The sequence below is a fragment of the Mycteria americana genome, chromosome 9, assembly GCF_035582795.1.
Source record: "Mycteria americana isolate JAX WOST 10 ecotype Jacksonville Zoo and Gardens chromosome 9, USCA_MyAme_1.0, whole genome shotgun sequence".
Lineage (NCBI taxonomy): Eukaryota > Metazoa > Chordata > Aves > Ciconiiformes > Ciconiidae > Mycteria > Mycteria americana.
In genome coordinates, this window is record NC_134373.1 from 32764993 (window position 1) to 32789718 (window position 24726).

Here is a 24726-nt window from a genome sequence, read left to right on the forward strand (position 1 = left end):
GTACATGTGTTTGCATTTTGATATAATGGCTCATGGAAATACAAAGTCTTTTAACTGTCTCTATCTATTTAAGTCTCATTTACCAGGGATTTCTGCTTTATATCATATGCACCAAGGTTTCGAATGCCAAGACAATGAGTCGAAGTTTGGGGCCATTAAAGCGGAACAATTCCAAATGAGATGTTCTGTGAACTGCTTTAGAGTGGAAATAGTATAGATCAGTGATTCACAAACTCTTTGTTATTAAGAAAGATCCTACCCAAGACTGATTTCCCCTCATTTGGATCCCACTCATTTTCGACAGAAACTACAGAGCTTGGATTGCTTACATAAAAGTAATAGCAGAATAGAGTTGTGGAGATCAGTTTAAAAAACAAACTCTCTAACGCTGTGCTTGCAGCTGTTTGCCTTCCCTATCCCCTTATTTTATCTTTGTATGTTATATTTCTTTTTTTGATAAGTGTTGACCTAATTTACTCCCAAATATCCTCGCAGTGTCCCACTACGCTTATTTTCCAGGTTGTTATGGAGTATATTTATTCCTTTTCATGTGCCTGTTATCCATCCACTTTTTCTGTTTGGCATTAGATTTGCTTCCAGATGAATATGCCCAAAGGATGATGGGAAGTAGTCATTTGAGAGATACTGAATATATTTGTTTTTTTCCCAGTCTAATGTCACAGAGCTCTTGGAAACCTGATGCAGTTTTGAACTTGGCTAAAACTAACAGAAAGTGTCCTTGCTGGTGGTTGTGTCTGTGGTAGTAAGAGCCTCTCAAAGAAGCTGCAAAGGGTCCAGAGATGTAAAAGATTCACTTACACTGTTTTGCCTTTTAAACTTAAAAATCTTTTCCAACTTCTTGATGGGTATCATTAGCAAGGCCTTAAGTCTTTTTTTAGAAACATCAAGGAAGGCATTCTGACTAAACTAAGCCAGCAGACAGAAACACTATGTGACGCAGAGCTCTCGTTTCTTAAGGAAGGCTGCACAAGAGGTACCTCACTTTTTATTTTTCCTATAAGGTCTGATTCTGTGCTCAGTGAAGATGGCAGAGTTTCAGGGTATGAATTTTAGAAGAACTTGGTACTATTATTTAATTTCAGAGGAGCCATATGCAGAAGTAGCCTGTTTTAAGCAAATTGGAGTCAAAGGTGAGAGTTGTTTCAGAACTGTGGTGGTTGCCATGTTAGACAACCCATGCCTTGCAGTGAAATTGTTCTCCAGTGGCAAGTGGCTTTTATCTAAGACTCTGTCAATGTGTTTCTGTTTCTCCATTATAAAAAAAATGGTTAGGCTTTTTAAGAGAGTCTTTGGAGATTTATTTAACTCCAGAATTATTTAATCACTGCTTCTACAAAGTTGATAAAATCTGTAATTTGTAGGAAACGTCTGTTTAAAGCCATCTTTTGCTGTTGGCCTGTCTGCACATTGCCAGATGATGGTGAATCTATTAATACAGGAGATGATCAGAGAAGTGTCTTGGTGCTATGTTAGCAGCTTCTCTACATATTTTTATGAAAAGGTATTAAGCACTGTATAAGTAGGAGTCGATTTGTGAGCAGGTCTTGTAAACCAAGTACAAATGTGTAAATGCTCTCCTCCAACCATTTCACAGTCTACTTCCAAACCAGTGACACAATGAAAGGCTCTGCAGGTGACTGGGTTTTGCACTTAAGAAGCTTTGGGTATGCAACTGAATTTTTTTCTTACTGTATGTAAACAACACACACACAAAAGAAGAAGAGGGGAAAAACCTAAGAGAAAAACATTACTATGGAAAAAGCTGATGCAATCCCAGATGAGGCCCTGACATTTAAGTGTAAGACTTTTGGAAATAGAATGGGGTTATTATTTAGTTCTTTTAAGCAAAATTTGCTAGTGTTTGGGTGGTCACTGGGCCTGGAAGGGGGAGTGCAGGAGCCCCACACTCTGGGGAATGGTGGGAGGGGCACAACTCAGGGGTGGCAGCAGCCTTGGGCAAGAAAAGTGCTGTAAGCATTGCTGACAAGATGTAGTCCACCAGAGCCTGACCTGAACTGCTTTACTCTGAATATTTTTGAGTCAACAAGGCAGTTGTACAGAGGGATGCACATGTATCATTAACACTAGAGGAGACCTGGTTGCTGTGGTCCCTCTTCCTCCTTACTCAACCTTGTTGCCTATTAGCTTTTCACTAATTGACTTCCTTTGTTTTAACACTGAGGTTTCCAGTGATTTTATTACTATTTAGAGATTCAGATATTTGTATGAAATCTGCGTCAAAACTTCTATGGCAGGTTTTGAAAATTTCAGCTCAAATAAAAGCTGTTTCCAAGAGGACCCTGTCATGCCCTGTATTGTGTAAAAAAAAAAAAAAAAAAAAAAAAAAAAAAAAAAAAAAAAGCTGCTGCATTTTTAGCATACATGTTCATTCATAGTCAGTATTTTTTACACTCTAAATGGCCCAAGCCAGGATATATCACGGTATAGAAAATGTGAAAGCATGTCTTGCTTTATGATGTCCTCATTTCAAGTCTTTCCCAGATACAGTGATCCTTTGGTTAACTTCAGCCTTTGGTACCATGTAGTCGGTAATAATGTAGCTTTCTTGTCTGATGGATTATAGAAAAAGCCAGCCAAAAAGATTGCCATATGATAACCTGATTTCTTTTCCCTTAAATCTTTGTTGCATTTCCCACAGGAACAATACCACCTGCTGATGAAAGAGAGAAAGCTGACAAATGAAATCTTCCACACTGTTGTAGTGAGCAGAATGTAATTTTCTACAAATTAGGGTCAGCTACATGTGTAGATGGCTCCCCTTCCTTTCTCCTAGGGAAAACTCATTTTCCTACCCTACAGGGAACTGAATGGCTATAAGTAGGGTGATACATGATGTAGGGATAAAAAACAAAACAACAGAAAATCCCTATTTCTTTCAGACAATTTAATGGATCACTTGGTGAAAATGATGGCACAAAAGGGAAATTACTATGTAGAATATTGCAGCAAAGTCAATTTTGGAGCTTTGTAAATCATGAGCTAAATTTAGGGCAGTGATTGGGCAGTCAGGATTTCCTGTGCATCTGTGAATTGAATTCAGCAACTTTCTGGCTTTATTGGAATAATTTGACATCCACACAGGTAGAAAATAGGCTTTGAGACAACACAGCAAAGAACTTGCACGTGTGTTCTGGGGCTAATTTTCCAAACACGTCTTAAAATAGCAGAAAATGTTGCTGCTTAAATGAATAAATACAACCTTAGCTTGATAGATTAATTATGTATATTTAGGATTTGATTCTGCAGTCATTGCAGCATGGGTTGGATGTCTACAAATAATCTAAATATCCCTGAAGTAAAGCTTCTTGACTAAATATAAAATGCAAGACCTGAGATTTCTTCCTAGCTCTGCATGCAGGTGGAAACTCCAACTGCATCTTAACTCTGTGTCAGATGAAACCAACTGTGTCTTTTCCTTCTTCACCCCTAAGCTCTGACTTTTGTGTGAAAGAAGCACAGGCAAGTGGAGCGGAAAGGAGTTGCAAGGTCCGTGATTCGAGTTGGAAATTTGAAAAAGAGAGAGATCTTTATGTTTAATTTCAAATCTTCCTCATTACACTTTGTGGTTTTGCCCTGGGGCATTTGCATAGGGGAACATTCATTTTTGTGATCAAACCTTGGCAATGAAAGCTCTTTGCTATCCGAATATCCATGTAAATACCTTGGGAGTTTAATTCTTCAAGTAAGAACTTCTTCTATAAGATCTTTGCCCTCTAAAAATTTATGTCATTAAGTCCTTATCCTAGGATTTCTTTCTGCTCACTGATTCAGCCTGAGACCACACTGGGGAAAGTTTGTTAGTCAGGCTGAAGCATTTTCTGATCGGTGACTACGTCAACCTTTGTACTGAAGCAACCTTTCCATAAGCACATCCTTTCTTTACAGGTGCTTGGCTGGATCCGGAATGGTGAATCAATGCTGAATGCAAGCCTTGTCAATGCAAGCTCCCTCTCTGAAGCTGAGCAGCTCCAGCGAGAGCATGAGCAGTTTCAGCTGGCCATAGAGGTAACACGAACAAGTTAACTTTATTTCTCCTTCCCAGGTGAACATCATACAAAAGGTTATCTCTTGGGCATCAATCATTGGTTGCTTGAAGGAAGGGAAGGAATAAAAACTTTAGAAAATCAACTTATCATTAAACTCATAATGCAGCCAGAGGTTAATCATGAAATAAATTATTTATCATCTGCAGCTAATCCTTTGGCTGTCAGATATCAGCTTTCCCATTCATGAAAATGACACTCACGCATCTTCTGATAATTTCTTTGGTAAAAAAATAAGAAGATAAATTTCACAAAGTGATCTGAAAATGAGAAAAATTTGTGAAGTCAGTTTTTTCCCATATCCACAATTTGCAGATCATTGCACAGAATTCATTTATGAGTATCTTTCTTACGGGATAATGCTCTCACATGAAATCTCTGTTTCATTCAGCTGTCCTTTTGTTGACAGTAGAAGAGACATTCATTCAAATCCACATTCTCAAATAACTTTACTTTGAAGAAGAGGCAAGAGGGGCGATTTTTAAGAATTGCCTGCAAAACTGAGCTTTTGCCCCTGCTTGCCCTGGAGTAGCACATCTTTGACCTGGCCCTTGAACACTAATTGCGGGCAAACTCATTTGCCTCCCTCACGGGGCCAGGACATGGCAGGAGGAATGACACCTCCTCTGAGCTGCTTTCCTTTGGATGAGAAGGTAGTAGAGGGCTACGGACTCCCCTGAGTAGGGCACTACAAGACTCATAGTTAGGCTCAGTACTTTATACATCTTTGTCATTATGAACAAACTCTACGCTCATAGGGTGTGCTTGCTCCCGTTATGAGAAAGAGGGGTCATTGCTTTCTCCTGTTCCTGCTTAACAAGGTGTATATGCTTCCCAGATTATGTTAATAGTTACTTTTTTACAGAGCAAAGAACAAGTTGGAAAATCTCTTTCTGTGGTTTATATATATTTGAAAATAACCAAAACTAAACCAAACTTTAAACTATGAAAATAATATTTCCATAATGGAGATTTGAAGATATGCCTGATTTAGGGAGGGAAAAGTGTCTTTATGTCTTCTGGTAAACTTTAAATAAGTCAGTATACATTATAGTGTTGCTAGTAAGTATAGAGTTTAAACCTCAGTTAATGACCTATTTTGATCCAGCTCCACTCACAGTAAGGAAGGAGAGCAGCTGTTGCAGCTCCCAAGGGAAAAGGAAGAAGTTTTCTATCAATTCTGTATGAGCTGGCTGGTACCAAGCTCTGCTGACCACATCTTGGCAGCCGTCACCAGACAGCAGTGGGGAACAAGACACCCACTGGCTGTGTTATCGCAGCTTGCTGCCATTGGGAAGTGCTTGTATTTGGTGGTAAATGCAAATCACAGAGGGAGAAGAGGGTTACGCCACAGTAAGGGGAAAATAAGTTTTCAAAGGGAGAAAACACTAGATAAAATCTTTAAAGTGTTTAAAGCTCAATATGGGGAAGAGATCAGCAAAGCACACAGGGCAGACTGTTCTCTAAAGGCATTCTAGATGTGGAATTGATTTTCAGTTGAAATCCTTTAAAGTCTATTTAAAACAAGTATTACAACTCTAACATCAGTAAAGCAGCTGGATATTAAATTTAACCAGTTGTTCTTGAACATCTTCCTAAATGTTTCTGCCAAGTATTAATCCTTTTTTTGCTAATAGCTTTCTCTACATTGCATTATTCATCAGTGTATTACCAGATGATTGCAAGCTTCTTTCCAGGTTCGAGGATTAGATCATAAAAGTATCACATGAGAATTTGTCAGCAGCAGTTACAAATGGGATGCAGAACAGAGGAGTCTTTGGGATATTTTAGGGCTTCTGTTCAGAAGATTAAAATCAAATATTGGACTAAACCGTGCCTGAACACAGTTACTCAGGAGGCTGTGAAGGGCCAGGGGCTATTTTCCTCTCGGCAACCCACAGAGGAAGATGTAACCACCACTTGGTTACTCTGAGAGGAGCTGGTGTAGGCTGGGGAACGGAGCAGATAATTCAGTCCTGCCTATAAAGTGGCTAATGAGTAAATTGGGGAACAGTGGAGAAAATGGCTTGACTCCCCCCCAGCTCTACCCTTAAAGGTAGCATAGTGTAGCTCCAATACGAGTGAACTGACTTTCAGAAATGTAGGGGCTGATATTTGTGATATAGTTCATGCCACTTAGTAAGGCATCTTCATATCTTCTGTTGATGTTTTGTATCCTGCGGACAGGACAATTACACACATGAGTAAAGCTGCTGATGCCAGCAAACTGCCTGGCAAGAGTCAAATTAGGGTGATGAGGCCCATAGTTTGCCAACTCTTTGGTGTTTGCTTTTGTATCTTCAGGTTGTGTGGGATGCAGTCAGCATTGAGTACAGGCTGGGTGGGAGCTCAGCATAACAGCTGCCTGCCTTGGGGTTGTCAAAATGGACCCACGGGAAACCCCACCCGGGGTTGTTGCCCAAGGGGCAGTAGCTGATCGGTGGAGCTAACCCATCTTAGCCAGTGCTTGCTTGTCCCAAGCTTTAATAACATGTTGCAAATGTGTGTGAATAATTGAAACTAAAATGCTTTGCAGAAAGTAACTGTTAACTGAAGATAACTCTGAAAATGTTTCACTCTCTCGCATCTCCATGCTCACACCTCGCTTCACCTTTCTACCATACATCTGGCACATCTATACAACCTCTCTTTCCTCCCCTCATACACAGTCCCTCTTTCATGCCACTTCCTTACAGAAGACACACCAGAGTGCCCTGCAAGTCCAGCAGAAAGCCGAAGTATTGCTACAGGCTGGGCATTATGATGCCGATGCTATCAGAGAGTGTGCCGAAAAGGTGGCCCTGCACTGGCAGCAGCTGATGCTGAAGATGGAGGACAGGCTCAAACTTGTCAATGCCTCGGTGGCCTTCTATAAAACCTCTGAGCAGGTGAGCTGAACAGTATCGTATCTGTATCACAGCATATTGCCACAGCCTGGGATTTAGCTCCCAGTGTATAGTGTGAAGCTGTTGCCTCTCACCAAGATCAGCAGTGCAGTCTCTCCACTCTTCCAGAGCGTTGAACTGTTCCAAATACCTGCTCTGCTAATACCACTAAGGAGCAGTGCCTATTCTTCTCTCTTTTCCTTGAGTAATCCCAAAAATAGGAAGAAAGTGGCTTCAGTCAGCCCTGCTTGCCCTTAAAACTGCCCTTTGTCTTTTTACATATGTTTGCATGTCTTCATCCACACATTAGGTGCATATAAACCTTTGTGTCACCTGAACAGGGCCAGTGTTGAGCCCTCAGGTGACTCCCAGCTGGTAAATACCAATGTGAGTGCACCCCATGATGTAGCAGCACTGGTAGGTGGGGGTTTTCTACTCTGACCCTGAGTGCAGAGGGTCTTCTGCCAGCAAGGGACCTCACAGCACTGGCAAAATTAACTGAAAGGACATTTGCTCCATTGACATAGCAATGCTAAGCCACATGTGGAAACCAAAGTTTGAACTAGTCAAAATTGTTTCTCTGACAAGAATTGTAACAAAGAAAACCAAAACCAAACAAACAAAAAAGGCAGCAGTTTGCAATAACATTCATCTTAAAGTTTTCAGTGAAGCAATGTAATTCTTGAAGGTTTTTTTTTAATTGTCCCCTTTCCAATGGCAAGAATTTCTGAAATCCTGCCATTTTAGTTTCAAGTTCTCATGATACAGAGTTAATTTTGAGGAATATAAATCTGCTTTTCCTCGACAACTGCTTGCAATTAATTACTTGTTACTTTGTGAGCAGTACTAGTCAGTGTTTTCACTAGTAGTTAAACACCACCATGCCGAAAAAGATGCCAAGATACGAAGGGATTTCTCTTAAATTCATCTGCAACACAGATAATTACAGCAGTAACCATTATATGTTGACACAACTTTACTTTATTCCAGGTGTCCATGAATTGCAAAACACATTCTAGTTAGCTGCTGGTATGGTGGGATTATTCATCCCTTGCACAAGCAGGTGCCATTTATACTGTAGTCAGTGAGAATTAGTGTCATAGTGTGGATACTCGAATAGCCTTGCCTGATGTAATTTACTGCAGCCAGGCAGTTCGAGTTAGCATGGACATTGCAGGAACCTGTGGTTTTATACAAAAGGCAGCAGTGATTTCCATTACATTTTCTATTGTTATTATCACATAGTTAGTTCCTCAATTAGAGAACCAGACATGGGAAGTTTTTTAGCACAACTAGATATATCATTATGGAAAGAGATTACTTTTTCCTTAACAACAAGGCTGTAGATGATCCTTGGGCCACTTTTTGGTGTCATTTGTTTAATGCATTTTTAAGGTTGTTTAAGATGAATTCATTCCTTATAATGAATGTCTTTCACTGTGAAGAGTTTCAAACAGATTTACAGTCCCTGATGCATTCAAGATTGAAATGATTTACTGCTGGTGGAGGATTGTGAGAAATGAAAACCATTAAGGGATTCATTAGTGCTTTAGACAGTCAAATGTGCTGGCCAAAATATGCATAGCCAGTAATTTATCAGTTCAGTCTCTCTTCCTGTTTCCAAGTCATAGACAAGCATACCGCAGTGCCCACCAGTTCATTCATTAGTTGTGTCTATTCAGCAAATGTCTAGGGCAAAGATCATTCAGTCTTTGAATGCTCATAAACTCACTGCTGCATAAACTCACTAGTCTGTCATCTTCTCTTGGGCTGCACGACTGAGCTACGGTCCTTAACAGTCTGCTCCCTGACTGGATGAAAGTGGATTGAGTAATTTACTGGATCCTGAATTCTCCAAGTATCTAGAGAAAGCAGCTCAAAGGGTGGAGAGACTGTCACAACCAGACAAACTTTTTCATGCCTGTCTTCCCCAAGCATACTATGTTCTTGATATAACTGGTGGAGCCCCTGGCTTTCAAATAGCCCAGTTTCTCTCTGACTTATTGACAGCCCACTTTATATTAATTGGTCTCATTGTCTTAACAGAGAGATGATATTTGCATCTGCAGGGATCATCCTTTCTGAAAAGATGTGGACCCCAGGTTGTCCATCTACTTTAATTTTTCAAGTCACCAAAGTCCAATAGAGTACCAAAGTTTTCAAGAACTAAGAAGTAAAATGGAAATGCTTTTCTGTGCCTGAATAACACATGGGGCACTTGCTCTCCAATAAATGTTTGAGGGTGAGTGCTGGTTTACATCCAAGCAAGAAGATTATTTCAGATTGTCAAATGCATAAGGTCCTTGAACAGCCTGGCAGCAGAGTACGTTGATCAGTTCACTTCAGTTCACCAGTTTTAAAACTGAGTTTGATGTGTTCATGAATGGAATTGTATGAAAATGACCTGTGATAGTGGGGAGGATTGGTAGATGATGCTGGAATCTCTTCCAGGCTATGCTCTTGAGCATCTAGGGTCCTCTGATTTATAATTGTGTTCATATAAAAGTTGCAGGAGTGAGCGAGAAAAAGGTGAACATGGTTAGCTGGACCTCCAGCAATAACTGACTGGATATTGAGTAATCTCAGCAGTGGAGTGTGTAGGAAGAGCCCTCTGGGAGAGAAGAGGAAAGTTCCAAATGGTCCTGAAAACTTTTGTAGTTTTTTTGGTGTCTGCACAGGCCACTAAGAGTCATTCTCAGGATCTGCAACACGAAAGACTCAGCCTTGTCCGAGGCCACTGCACACACAGTTTCCAGACTGTGTTGGTTTATTTACCTCATTCCCTTTATTCTACAAAGATAAAAGATACTTGTGTAAGCCCTGTACAGTGGAACACCTGCATCCACCTAGGTTGCGACACTGATTTAATGTCTATTGGTTTCCATCAGTCTTTACAAAAGCTGTATAGGGAGCAACTAACATGCAGCTGAAGAGAATTAGTTCCAGCTTCAGACTTTGTTTCAGGAAAGTATTTAAGCATGTGTTTTTCTTTAAGTATGTGCTAAGTCCCTTGACTTCAGTGGGATTTAAACACATCTAAAGCACCATTCTGGAATAGGGATTGTTTCCTGAATGATCCACTGGGGCCAACACTGACCCCTGCCTTGATTCAACCTTTTGAGCTTCCCCCCAATTATCTATTGGATGAGAAGAAGGATTTATTACCCTTAAACCAGATTAATTGCATCCCAAACAGTAGAGATCCCTATGGGTAAGAAGAACTTCTAGATCATTCTGTCCAAGGCCTGTTTCATACCCACTTATCCTCCATGCCATGGCCCATAGTCCAAAACATTTAGATTTGAAATGTTACTGGTAATAGTCTTTTACTGAATATGTTCCTCCTGATTATGATTCAGATAACTGAATTATTGTGCTATGGGCATGTTTCAGGTGTGCAGTGTATTAGAGAGCTTGGAGCAAGAATACAGACGGGATGAAGACTGGTGTGGAGGTCGAGATAAACTTGGACCGGCAGCTGAGATAGACCACGTCATCCCTCTGATCAGCAAACATCTGGAACAGAAGGAGGCTTTTCTCAAGGTCTCATTTTAGTTCTCTAATAAATCAGGAAAACTCTCCATTAAGTAGTCAATTTAGAGCAGTGTTGGTGAGTTTGAGAGGAGGCTCTGAGGTGTAATTCCAGTTCAGCTACTGCCTGGCTGTATAAGCCCTAGGCCAGTTTCACACTGTTATAGTAGGGGTAATAAGCATTATTATCAATGCATATCTCGGAGACACGTCATCAGGACTAATCAGGTGGTATTTGCATTGCACTTGGAGGATGTTAGTTGTTGTGCTGGTTGGAAGTTCAAATTCTCAAAATCACCTATGAGCATTATAAATGACAGGTATTATACGGCATTTTGGTGTTGGCTTATACAAACCATCCAGCACTTCAAATTCTGTCCTCCAAGCCAATAACTGAAGAGCGACTAACAACTGAAGTAATTGCGTCTCTGCAGGGCAGCACCAGGATGGAGACAGAGATTTCCTTCTACCTTCCAGGTGCTGCTTTGTAAGAACTGTGGAGCTGACAGGCTGACAAGTCAATTGACAGCCAGCCTCCCACCTTCCACTAAAACTGATATACAACAGGAAACTATGCTTGCAGGCAAGGCTTAAGAAATTATGCCTCTATATTGTACATTTTTTTTGAAACAACGAGTACTTTTCTTGAGAGATGGGTTAGCTGTGGTTAGATTGAAAATGTGTGATATACTAGCTCTTTACAACCAGTTGTTTTATTATTGCCATTAATTTGCCCTTAATATATAAAATGAGCCACTATATTCAAAATGACTCATGTTTTAATACATTTATGAGGCTGTTAGTTTATTAGCTGAGCTTATTGACTCTTAGCTGAAGCTCTCATGTTCCCATATGAAAGAGAACTTCTCCCTGCAAAATAAGCAGAGAACTCCCTTGGGTCGCTTTCTTTGCTCATCTTTACTGATTCTTTTTGGCGGGGGCTGTTTTTCTTAGGCCTGTACGCTGGCACGAAGAAACGCTGAGGTATTCCTCAAGTACATCCACCGGAACAATGTCAGCATGCCTGGAGTAGCAAGCCATACGAGGGGGCCCGAGCAGCAAGTGAAAGGTTGGTGCACTGGTGCAATGACAGCATTGAAGGTTTTGTTTGCTTCCCCCTCTACTGTGTGGTCATCCTAAAGTTTGTGAACATGCTGAGAAGGCACCGTAAGTTTTGCCATCTGCTGTCACTAAAATTATACATATGCCTGACACCTTTAGCAATGGTAGTGAAGCCTCTCAGAAAGTCATCCCTCCTCTGCTAGGCATGAGTTCTTATACAGAATTCTGCTGTTGCAAGTAGTGGTGGGGCAAACAAGGGAAGTGGTTTGAAACATGGGCTCTGTCTGGCTTCTCTTGTCAGGAAAGTCCATGGTAGTGACGCTGTGCCATCCCCCATCATGTAGGTTGTCAGCTGAGATGATCAGACACTATTTTGCCTTAATATCTAAAACTGCATAAACAAATAAGCACATATCAAATACAAGGTCTAGACGCATCCTGTTGCTGCTGAGCACTGGAAAAAAATGAACCCCAAGCTTTTTTGTCCCTAGGATGGATCTGCTATTTTTTTGTCCCTGGAATCCTGTTTGATGTCCTACCACATCAAACAATCCTCAGCAAAAGTATCTGCCTGTAGTTGCTTTCCTTTGGTCAAAAGAGCACCATTTACCATCAGATGATACATCTGAGATGTTTGAATTGTTTCCACTCCTCTGCTTAACTAAACAGTTGTTAATCTGTGCCTAGCAATGCTGCAAGGTACTGATAAGAATGAACAAAGTGATTCTGCAGAAATAAACCATTTTATGTTATTATTATTGGCTTTCTTACAAGCTGCAAAAAAATACAGGTTAAAAGCAGTGCAGTTGTATATGTGGGAGGGATGGGAACTTTGGTTATACGCAGAAGATGAAACTGGTGCTACTGAAGAGATTATTTTCCTTCCTTTCTTTCAGTACCAGTTCTTCAATGTTAACATGACTTTGTTCAACTTTCCACCGCTACTGGGTCAAATGCTTGTTGTTGTTGTGGATTTTTGTTCCTTACAGTTGAAAATCACGGGAACATTAATTAAATCCTGACTCAGCAAGCCCTTAGATATGAACCTGATACAAGCTTGTGAGTGTTCCTCACTGAGCTTGTTTGAAATTACTCACTTACATAAAAATGAGCTTGTATATCAGTCTTTTTCTAAGCCAAACGTGCAACTCTTATGCTTGGTGAGTCTCTCCACAGAAAATCTTTGAAGTGGACACTTTAGTTCAGAATAAAAGCACCATTTCATAGGATACCTATTGTGCTTCCAAAGCAAAGTCTTTAATACAGAACAAAATTAGTTTTATTTGGCATAAACTGTTTATGCAGAGACCTGATCTACAGCACCCGTGACAAGCTTCAGGTTCATTTTGTCATTCAGACAAAGTTCCCTCAGCAGGGACTGGGCTAGGTTTTGCTATTAAGTATTACCAATTTTTTGAGCATAATCAGTGTCACACTTGTAAATGAGGAGGGATACATCCAAATCTGCTTGCTGCCACCAGTGCTGATACATAAGCAATGACTATCAGTGCATTCAGAAAGGGCTTAGGGTAAGAGAGGTTATTAACAGGTGCTGTAAATGTTCGTAAGTCACTGTAAGTGGTTGGGAAGCCAGACTCAACGTTTTAATATAAAAGAGTGCGGCTGCTGCCCGGGCTGCCTGTGCCTAAGCCCCCTCTAGTGGATGCTCCGCTTTGAGGATAAGGGCAGGAGGGCTGCCATGCCTTACCTGCCGAGGCAGCTACCTGAGCTCCGTACCCAGGCGTGGCTGGGATGAGCCATGCTGCTGCCAGCTACACATGGCTTAACTCAGTTTAAGTAGAAAAGCTCAGGTTTAACTAAGGTTTATGTCAGTTATATAGCGTAAATCTCTTGCACTCTCTCTGCGTGTAACCTTTTCAGTTAAACCCATGGTACTTTTTAAAGACTTAAATCACACCCTTTTATCAAGTTGATACAGTCTGGCTGAGCACTTGGGTTTTGAAGGAGAACACCTATGTCCTACACTCCAAGGATTAGCAGGTCTCCTGCCAGTCTCTTCCTGAACCTGGGTGTCTGTCACATCCCCATCACATAGAAAACAGTTTAGAGGACCAATACCAGGCCTCAACCCAAAATCGTAGCCCAGCAATAACTGCACAGGGAGCAGCACACAGAGCGTCGCCAGGCAGCACAACTATATATGAAACCTTACCAGGTATGTCAAACTGGGGGCTCAGGTCTGAATTAAATTCAGTCATGACCAGAGCTCTGCCTGGGACAGTAGGCTTTGGTGCCAAGTGCTGGGTAGCTTGTGGCCAGAGCAACAGACAAGGCAGTAAAAGGGCAACTTCTATGTCAACCAGTGCTAGACTCCTGAAATAAGCAACAGAAGAGAACAAATGGACTAGAAATCATGTACCCCAATGGATTTACTGGTGTAAATCCCAAACTCTGTTCTAGCATCTTCTCCTTTACCAGATAGCCCTGCAGCTGCCCTTTTTGTTGTTGTTTTTGTTTGTTTGTTGGTTTTTTTTAAAGCAGCCCTTCTGAATCAATGCTTGTTTTCAAGAAGTACAATTTCAGGGGCTCTGCTCTTGGGAGTGCGGTCCAGGCAGAGTGAGAAAATTCAGCTTTTTATGGCTTATTTCTGTATGCACTCACAGAATCACTAATCATGCAGATGTTTTCCTTTGCCCTACAGCCATTCTGAGTGAGCTGCTGCAGAGGGAGAACCGGGTCCTTCACTTCTGGACCCTGAAGAAGCGGAGATTAGATCAGTGCCAACAATATGTTGTCTTTGAGCGCAGTGCCAAGCAGGTAGTGTAAAAACCCCTTTGTCTTTCTGTCCTGGCGGTGTGCAAATATTTCTTGTATCCATGCAATACCTTTGCATGGGGCTCCTGTTGCAATCTCAAGTTGTATTTAAAAAGTGTAATGTTTGAAAACATGGCAAATGTAGATTTTTAAAACAATTTAAGAAAATTCCAAAACCCAACAACATAACTCAGTATTTTTGCCAGGTCAGATTAATTTCTGGATTTGTTCATTTGTTTGAAAATAAATATAAGAGCAAACTTGTTTTATTGAGCTATTACTGAATGAGAAAACTGCTTTCCCTGCATGCATATTTATCTGTATATAGGTAGAATTCCCTACATTCCTTTTTCTCCTAGGAAACATACAGCACCTTTTGTATCCTGCTTTGATTACTGTATTATTTTTATGTGTTCCTAGGAAGTGTTTCAGTATACAGAGTATTAACTCCCAATGGATTTGATATACTTTATTTGGCAGGTTTTTTTGTCAGAGGATTAGTTCTTGAAATACAAAGACTGTTTGTTTTGCATTTCCTTTGGTTGTTTTTGACATTCACAGGCCTTAGACTGGATCCAAGAAACAGGCGAATATTACCTCTCTACTCACAACTCCACAGGGGAATCAGCAGAAGAAACTCAGGAACTCCTGAAGGAATATGGGGAATTCAGAGTACCTGCAAAGGTAAACAGTGACTTTAATCTAATTATGGCATCTGCCTTAGTCTATATTTATGATCCTGTTTCAATGCCTTAAATCTCTGTAATAATATTCTCTTGATTTTGTATTTTCCTCCTGATGTCCCTAGCCCAGAAGATAAATGCCTTTTGAGAACTGTGATCTTTCATTTTTAGCAAGACACAGGCACAAAAGGGAGGTTTTCTCCCCCTTGGTCTGTAGTGGTTATGGAGCATTTTTGTTCTGATCAGCAGGAAGAGAAAGTCCATTTGCATACAGAGTTCACAGCAGCCTAATGAGACATACCCTAATTCCATCCTCAAACAATCATACAAGAATGGTATAGAGTAACTAATTGATCTGAACATATCCAAGGTCATCTTCGATTCCCTGTCTCTTTCTTCTGTCATTACAACTACAATTTGTTTCATTAATTCCAGATGGGTTGATCACAGGTGATCATTTGTATCATTAGAAATGATCTGCTGATCCCAACAAAATACTTTAAATAAATGGGTTTGTAAACTCCGGGGTGAACATTTTTTAATACAAAGCTGTATTACCAAGAACCTATTAATTTATATGGAGGAATTCTGAGAAATCTGGTGGGGTTTACAGAGGAATGGTGATTGGATCTGTTTCAGCCAAATTAATTCAAACCATAGGTAATTCACAGACAGTGAATCCACAGGGGTATTAACAGTAACTGATAAGGATCTAAATTGCAAAGTCGGACTGCAGCAAGACCATGGCTTTGGTATTATGTAGCATCATTTCACTGTGTCCTGAAATTGATCTTCTGTAATCCTTAAATTCCTCATTAGGCTTTCGGTACTTGCATGGGTTTGATTCACAGGCTTTGTGGTGTTCTTGTCCCCTTCCTTTTTCCTTAGCTTGCATGTTTGTGAAAATGGGAGATAACTAGCAGTGGATGGAAGTTAATTTAATCAGACAGGACCCGTACAACATTCCTTTAACAGTACTCCTGGCCTCTAACCACCCATAGTCAGTCTGCCTGAAATCATGTTCCAGTTTATAATTTAATTTTGATCAGAATAATCCTGATTCATCCTGAAGTTTCCAAACTATTTCTACTCTTGATTTAGCCTAGGATTGAGTTTTATACCTTGTTCCTTATTGACAACTACTGGCTGTTCCTTACACGGATGCATCTAGTCTTGCTCCCTAGGGCTCTAGTAAATCACCTTCCTACTGCTGACCTAGAATATTTTCACTGCCTTGTGCAATCTGGTAAATGCATATCACTCCCAGACTGATGTTATTCTCAAATTAAGCTGTAACTGAAAGCCTTCCTGATCCCAGTAACTTTCTCGCCAAACCAATTGTTTGGAAAGCAATAACACCAGTAGCTTTTGGGAATGAAACACCCTTTCAATATAACAGGAAGTCAGATTTTTACTTCTCCATACCTAGCCTTGCTTAAGTACTCAATTAATTTGTTAAGATGACCTCTGATTCAGCTGTTAATTTATTTTGCTGGTGACATTTCTTGAATTTAGTTTTGTGTTTGAAATCTGCTAGATGTTTTCTGGTCTGACATGCATTTGTCCATTTGTGACCAGACTGGTGATAACATCAAGTACCTGATAGCATGCCTCGCTTCAGGCAGAGTGGAAAGTTCTCCCCATCTCTGAAAAGGAGCTTGCCAGTACCTCTGGGGATACGACTGATTCTTCTTTTGCTTTTGAGGATTAACATGTGCGTTACAGCTGGAGTGCCGTCTGTACAGTTGATATCTCAGTTTTTATAAGCATTTTGTACTTGAGTTGGCTCAAACATAGGGTCCAGGCACTTTCAGTTCCTAGGACAGATTTGGAATCTAAGCTAAAATTTATAACTAGCTCTTTTGTGCCAGATTTGCACAAAGTTCCTCAACACGAAAAGCCATAGTAACTAAGGGGTAGTCAGAGCCCAAGAGGAATAGAAAAGACCTCTGGAAGGTTCGGGGTCTCAGTGTATGTTTTGGAGTTCAAGCATCTTTTAGTTTATAATGCTCTAACTGGAACTAAATTACTGACGGGAGATTTTATAGTAGACCAGGAATTTGGATTTAAATTCTGTTTTTTTTCTGAAACAGAGTAGTAATGGCTCAAACTCACTTCCTGGACTGATATGTGGTGTATTAATGACCTGCCTACACAGGTCTGCAGAACCGCCTAGGTATAGATTCAGAGTCACCTGGTGTATTTTATGAGGTGTGATTTTTAAATCCTGTCTTCTACTCAAAGGCTCACAAAAAATAAGTTTTGGTTATGGGAAGGAGGCATGTCTAACTTCCAACATGTTTTCCTTATGTGTTTGTGTGTGTGTGGTTTCAAAAACTTGACTTTTTCTATCTCCTGCAGCTTCATAAGTGTCCTTATAAAAATGTCATTCCTTTCATGTTTTACTGGGCAAAGTTTAAAGCATCTGATTCTGTATAAGATGAAGTACAGGCACTCTTTAAGGATGTATAAAAAATTGTGAGCTGCTTCTGACTGCTATGTGAATTAAAAACAAAGGAAATAATAATAATGCAACATAACCAAGGACCATATTTTGGGCAGCAAACAAAGGAGAAAGTGAAACTCCTCATCCAGCTGGCTGACAGCTTTGTAGAAAAAGGACATATACACGCCACTGAAATTAGGAAGTGGGTCACCACCGTTGACAAATGCTACCGTGACTTCTCTCTCAGGATGGGGAAATACCGCTACTCCCTGGAAAAAGCCCTTGGAATCAATACAGAGGTACTGTAAGTCCATGTCCTGCTGGGGTTTTATATGAAAGCCGAAAGTCACAGAGGGAAGTGAAGGCTATAGTATAAATGCTGCAGGTTATCACGTGTCCATTAGAAACACTTAAAACCTAGCCAGCCTACCTAGCCAAGTTCAGAACTGTTTCTGAAGAGAAATTTCTGAAGGTTTTTTTTTGGCAGATCAGTGATATGAGGAGGAGATAGATGAAGATCAGAAAGACTTTCTAAACAAATGTTTGCACGTACTCCAGGAGACCATACGGCTACTGAGAATGAGGGGAAAACACATTATTTGAATAAAAGTCTGTGTTAACTTTAGCATAAGCCATAAATCCTGCTCCCACACCATTATTTTGAATCAAACTCAGGTTTTGACTGTAAGTTTCCATTCTCTCATCCTTTAACTAACCAAAAAATTGATCCCCAACCTCATCTCCGAGCTCTTTTAGGTGAAATAGAGCAACACAAGAGAAACAAAAATTAGAACCTCCTGCTATTCCCTGGCCACAGTAGTAAGGGGGAGTGCCAGAAGCAGAAACCCTTAAAAACATTTCAGTCAACCATCCTTCGAAATTAAGTATCAAAGACAGAGGAATAAATTCCCTCACTTACACCCTCAATATACCTTAAATGTCCTGTTCCTTGTTAGGTCTCTGGTTTACACAAAGTTACTAACCACAGTCTGGAAAGGTATTTCCATGGCAGAAGGCCATTGGAAGTCGGGATTGTCTCTGCATGGTGCCCTACTTTATCAGACTATTTATGAAGTGCCATATTAGGCAACTAATTTAGATGTGAAGGAGCAAGGTAAAATTTAGGTGTTTGTCGTCAATACCTATTTCTAGATAGGAGTAACAGTGAAGACTATAATAAATCTCATAGTTGGCATTTTTTTAAGATTTATCTCTCACTTTCTAACCTTCTCCCTTCTCACTGTAGTTGTTCTAAATCTCTTTTGAATTTCCTTCTTTCTGACTTTGGTATCTTCATCTTACTTTTGTCCCTTCTTATCCATTTGATCTCATGAACATGCTGCATTTTGCACAACAGGAGGGTTACAATTAATTTAAAATCTGTACTGTCACTTTTTCTAGGATAACAAGGACCTAGAACTAGATATTATTCCAGCAAGTCTTTCAGACCGGGAGGTAAAGCTGCGAGATGCAAATCATGAAGTCAATGAAGAAAAAAGAAAGTCGGCCAGAAAGAAAGAGTATGTCCCCAAACGCTCACAGTCTGCCATGACATGTTATCTAAGAGTGATTCTATAATATTTGCATGACCAGAACTGACTGACAGTCCTATAACTCCTTCCAGCTGCAGAGCTATTGAGATAATACTACAGGTGTAGGGCAGAAGTTGTGACTGGTAGGCTAGAGAATTTCAGAACATACAGGTTGAATTTCTTTTTTTTTAATCAGAACTTACTTTTGGAAAGGGAAAGGAGTGAGTCAAGCACTTTGATTAGACCTTGATGTCATGGAGATACTCATTGTCATTATTTCTTTCTGGGTGTATGTGAAAAGTAAAATGAACAGAAAAAATGAAAAGCATCTGTATATGTCTAGGTATCATCTAAACTCCAATGACATCCAGAGGAGTTAACTGGGTTTCAGTGACACAAGAGTTCACTTGAAGTTTAGGTTCAGATTTCAGTGGGTGTAGAACTGAGACAACTAGAAATATTTCATACTAGAGGAAAGATTTGGAAAGTGTTTGTTGTGCTTAAATCTAGAAACAGTCTAATTTCATAGTATTTTGTCTTAATTTTTGTGTGAGAATATTCTGGAAAGCATTTGTATGTACGATCCTTCTCAGCCCTCTGAAATTGTCACTACCGTGCATAACCTTGATAAGAAACGGTTCTACTTTAGGGAACAGTGGTTACACTTGGTCTGCCTGTGGCACATTTTCGAAACACTGGGCATTTCACCTTTAAGATGCCCAGCCTCAGGCACTACAGATGTGATTGTTGGGCTTCCCAGCAGCCTGGATTTTCTCTAGTTGGATACCAAGCTGTTGAAGCCTCTTCAAAGTAGTGGTGTCTCCCAAATCCATCTGTATTGCCGCTGAAGTTCCAGTTTCAGGGTGGCTTACTGTTGACTGTTAGTGAAGATGCAAGTGTTGTCGGTGAATCTCAAGTCCTTACTCCTAGGGAAAAAAAAAAATCTGAGAATCAGTTGACTGTTAAAGATGGGCAGGTAGATAGTAAATCACACCTCAGGGTTGCAGAAATACAACTTAATAGAATTTTATGCAGAAAAGATATTTAGAAAATAACCCTACAAGGGACTAGAGTATGAAGTGGTATTTTACTCATGGAGCTGAAAGGTGCAAAGTGAGGCAGCTGAAGGCTTAGAGTAGAAGTACACTGATTCATGAAGACAACAGAAGGATGTTTTGTTTTCTGTTCATTGTACAAATGCTTACAATGTCCAAAACACCTGAAATACTGTCTTTTTTCAGATTCATTATGGCTGAGCTGCTTCAGACGGAAAAAGCTTATGTCAGGGACTTACATGAATGTTTAGAGGTAAGTTACGGCCCAGGAAGTCTCCAGTATTTTCAGCAAAGACATGGTATCCTTTGCGGTGGTGATGTTCACTGTACTACAAAGGCTGACCTTGACAAGAGTCTGTGTGAGGGTACCGCCATCGGTGGCTAGCCACAGAGCTATGTCCTGCTGGTGGTTGGAGCTGGGTGGGCAGCAGAGGGAGCTTGTCTCCTGCTGGCAGAACCGTGCCCTGTGCTCCCCACGCTTGGCTGTAAAGGCCTGCACCTCCAGGGACACCTGAGTGTGCCTTTATTGACAAAGCTGTGCTGAGCCCTGCAGAGTGCGAGCAACGTCCTGGGACTCAGTAAAGAACAATATATTTACACGTTGACCTGAAATTTGTTGGTTTCTAGTCTTTTTGGAATCATGGAGCTTTTTCTTAAGAATTCAAATCTATTCCTTTGGATCATCTCATGCTACAGAAAGAGCTGGATTTGCACTGTCAAATACCTTGCCTAGCTCTACAGCAGGGTGTTCCTGAAGGGGACTGTGATATTCAAGGCAAAAAGCAGAATGTACTTCAGTGAAATCTGTCAGCTTTCACACTCCTGCAGTTTGAAAGAGATTTTTATGTATCTAATGCTACTGAAGTGGCAAATCAGCTTATCTTTCAACTGTTTCTGCCTGCAGTTTTTGGACACCATCAGTTGGACAGCAAAGACAGGTGTTGTTGGCATGTTTCTGCTTTTTCCTCAGACAACTTCTGAGTGTCAGCACTTTGAATTTCTCTGGAGAGCTTTCTGTGACACTGGAACATTTTTTTTTTATTTTTTTTTTAGCTTGTTTGTTTAATCTCAAAGTACATAGTTCCCTTGTCAGCCTGTGCCTTTGGCAGTAAAACAGGGACATCTATTGTTTTTCACTGCATTTATTCACAAAGCTAAGAATTGCTGGTGTCTTCCAGACTTACCTTTGGGAAATGACAAGTGGAGTGGAAGAAATACCCGCTGGGATCCTTAATAAGGAACACATCATCTTTGGCAATATTCAGGAGATATATGACTTCCATAACAAGTAGGTTTTCTCACAGTTCCATTAATGTTTACTGACTAAGGAAACCAAAGGCATGTGTATACCTATACATCTACGTGGTGTCTGCAGTGAATACCTACAGTACAATGCACACAGGAGCATAAAGTAATTGATACAGATTTGCAAAATAATGTTTGATTTCTTGTTTTGTTTCCTTCACAAAAATGAATTGCATCTTAGTTTTAACTTCACCTTCAGCTGATTAACAATGTTAAAGTCATATTATACCAATGTTTTGTGGTCCTTATACATGCTTTCCATCTCACAGCACTAGATCTAGTCTGGAAGCGTGCCTTGTCAAAAGTATGATCTCTTGGAAAACAGGAGGGGAAAAAAAAGAATGGTTGACATGAGCTGGCTTAATAAGTAGCTTTCCTGCCACTTCTTGGAGACTCTCCGAACTTAATCTGTAACTAACAGTACTCCCTTTTATCAAGATGAGACTGTGTATCAGATCAGCTTAGAGGGCATCGTTTCCCTGCTGTAATGTGAATGCAATAGCAGTTATAAACGTAACATTTAGGGATGCTGAATCCCACAAGTTCAGTCTGAATTTCAAAGTCTGTCTTCAAGTTACACATCAAAACCAAAGCAGTTTAAAAAACAAATCAGAAAACCCTTCCCTGTTGAAGTTCTGGGAGGCTTCCAGTGCTTCAGCCAGATAAATGCGCCATCATATACACATAAATATGGTCATCACATACACATACTATGGTTCAGCAGAGGCTGCCATATGCATGCTTTCGTGCAAGCAGCTTCAACACATATCAGGATAGTAGATTCAAACTACATATTGCATTAAAAGGGCCTTTAAGTAATAGATGAATTGACTTCCAGCCCACAAGAATTGCCCTATCATATAGGTAATTATTCTTCTCCCATTTAAAATTATATTAGGATCACCCAATTGCCTTCCTACTTCCCCTCTCTTTGTGGTGCTGTATCTTCTTTTTAGTGACCCTGACTGATGCCATCTGATTACTCTCCTTTTTGACTTTCCCTTGCTCCCAGCTAACCCTCAGTCATGCCCCTCAGCTCCCTGCTGCTGTCATTTGTCCTTTCTCTGACCCATCCTCCTCCAGCCTGCTGCTTCTGCATAATCCTTTTCCCACTAAAACTTCTAGCAACACTAAAATAAATTGCCCATCCCTTGCCTCCACCAGCATCCTCCACAATCTTCTCCTCTGACTGGTGATGTTAAGGCATCCCCCAGCCTGATTCAGGGCTGGGGAAAACAGCACATTCAGTTGCTTCTCCTTCTGCAACTTCTCTTTCACATTCCTCTTTCCACCCAGGCATTGCACAGGGCTCTATCTGCAAACAGAGATGTCACTCATAGTACAAGGTGTTGGGAGAGAGTTGATTACAAAATCTGTATTTTGGGAGTTTACTACTTACCTATGAAGTATCAAGCTTATTTAAATTGTTGTCCTTTGCCCAGTGTGCTGAGTTTGGTGATGGAAAGCTGGCAGCTTTGGGCTTCTCTTTTTGCTCTTCCTCTGGACCACTGCACAAGATCTTTTGAAGATTCATGATATGGTTCTTGAATATAACTTTGCAGTCCTGAATACACTGACCCCTGACTAGAGATTGCTACCTTTTCCTTTCTAGTTGAGTCAGGCATGACTGTGCTCAAAAACCAAGGCATACCTTGGCAAGGACACACTTTTTCCACTGGCAGGGCACTTGATTAGCCCTGTAATCAAGATGCAAGTATTGATCATTAGCACTGATTAACTCATTGGTCATTCTGCTTCTCCTGGATATTTGACTGTAACTAATTACATTGGTGTCTTCTTTTTTCAGCATTTTTCTGAAAGAACTAGAGAAATATGAACAACTGCCTGAGGATGTGGGCCACTGCTTCGTCACCTGGGTAATGAGGCTTCTTCTTTTCATTGTTTATTCAAATTAATTCCTCCAGCACAGACGGAAACAAGCTGGGAATTGCTGCAAGGTTTATGTCCTTAGTCATAAGTGAGATTAGGAGCTAATTTGGAACTATGACTGCTTTGTCCTTCACCTCTCCCAGGGTTAAAGGTTCCCTCCTTTAATTCTTCTCCTGAGCAGCAGTGTGAAGGCTTTCCAGAGCCTCTCTCCTTGTCCTGCACTGACCAGCACAGCTTTTACCTCTGCTAGTTCCTGTTTAACAGGACTTTGTCAAACCAAACCTGTATTTAGGCGTGACATTCATTTCTTTGCAAAGGGCCCTGGGAGAGGGCTGACATTTAAACTGACATTTAAAATCCTAATATACCCTCCTTAGAGAATTTTAGTCATGAGACCTCTACAAAGGCATGAACAACATATTTTATCAACATTTTTCTTCAGAAATTAGTGTCAAATTGCTGAGCCACAGTGCTCTCTCATTCCATTACCCAATGCCAGGATAATTTCCAACAGGACTTTGAAATCTTGATGTTAAGAGTTTTCATGGGCATAGGAAGCTCCAGGAACTGGCTACAGTAATTGATTTGTATGAAAGCTGTTCTCTTTTCAAAATACTTACCACACAAGTCAGCCATCTTCATGTTTTCTCTGATAGTTTTATTCATATTTCAAAGCTGGGATTTTCAATGCATTTTCAAAGCATATTTAAAAGTCATTATGAAGTATTTTCACTTACCAAAAAAAAAGAGGATGTTTGGATGATTTCAAATGGGCTTTTAATTTAAAAACGTGATGCAAATATTGATGAAATGGATTCAGAAATATTGTTTACAAAGAAGAGGTTACATATGTATGAAAGATGGACGCATTTATGTATCGTTCTGTGCAAAATCTTCATGGTACTTTTAAGATACTACCACATTATCTCAGCAATAATACATGTCCAGAGCTGTCTGTATGGGTACAGACGTACATACAAAGCTGCCTGCCCAATTGCAGGGTCCTGTTATTCAGATACCTGGTATCCTCTTCTTCCATTTGCCTGCGTCTCCCTGAGACCAGAGTTCAGTAATAAGAAACTGCTCTAACGCAGGAGTGCACAGATGCTTTTAATTTCCTCTTAAAAATAAATACATTAGGAAATGAAATGCAAAACACTCCTAGCACAACATAAAGTTTGAGCCATTAATGTCTGAACCAAAGTAGGAAAGGCAAGTTTGGGCCAGGCATCACAAATCTGAGCCAGTCTCAAGTCAAAAATTTTGGCTCAAGCCAGCTTAAGCTAGGTGAGTCTTTTGCCCAGAGTTTCTACACTGGCTTTATCTGCAAGTAGGTGATAGAGCCAACATTTCATGACTGGGGTTTGAGACCTGCAGGCTTTTGGATACAATCTGTGTAACGTCATTACAGCTCTTAGAAATTTTTTTATAGCTGGATTAAAGTTTTGGGCCTTCCCTCTGTGACACTTGTTAAAGA

At 40.4% G+C, this 24726-nt stretch overlaps 1 protein-coding gene across 6 annotated transcripts in view; it reads left to right on the forward strand.

Annotated features, from left to right (window-relative positions):
* Window positions 1-24726, forward strand: part of KALRN (kalirin RhoGEF kinase) — a 534707-nt gene that overhangs the window by 351915 nt on the left and 158066 nt on the right. For all 6 annotated transcript variants that reach the window (XR_012777086.1, XR_012777087.1, XM_075511732.1 and 3 more), the window contains exons 17-27: window positions 3928-4047; window positions 6755-6973; window positions 10364-10513; window positions 11456-11570; window positions 14226-14341; window positions 14900-15022; window positions 17584-17766; window positions 18869-18987; window positions 20241-20307; window positions 21233-21342; window positions 23167-23236. Coding sequence is in view for 4 of the 6 variants with exons in the window: in XM_075511732.1 (XP_075367847.1) it covers window positions 3928-4047; window positions 6755-6973; window positions 10364-10513; window positions 11456-11570; window positions 14226-14341; window positions 14900-15022; window positions 17584-17766; window positions 18869-18987; window positions 20241-20307; window positions 21233-21342; window positions 23167-23236 (1392 nt within the window). In the remaining 2 variants the exon portion in view is untranslated. The remainder of the gene's footprint in view (window positions 1-3927; window positions 4048-6754; window positions 6974-10363; window positions 10514-11455; window positions 11571-14225; window positions 14342-14899; window positions 15023-17583; window positions 17767-18868; window positions 18988-20240; window positions 20308-21232; window positions 21343-23166; window positions 23237-24726) is intronic.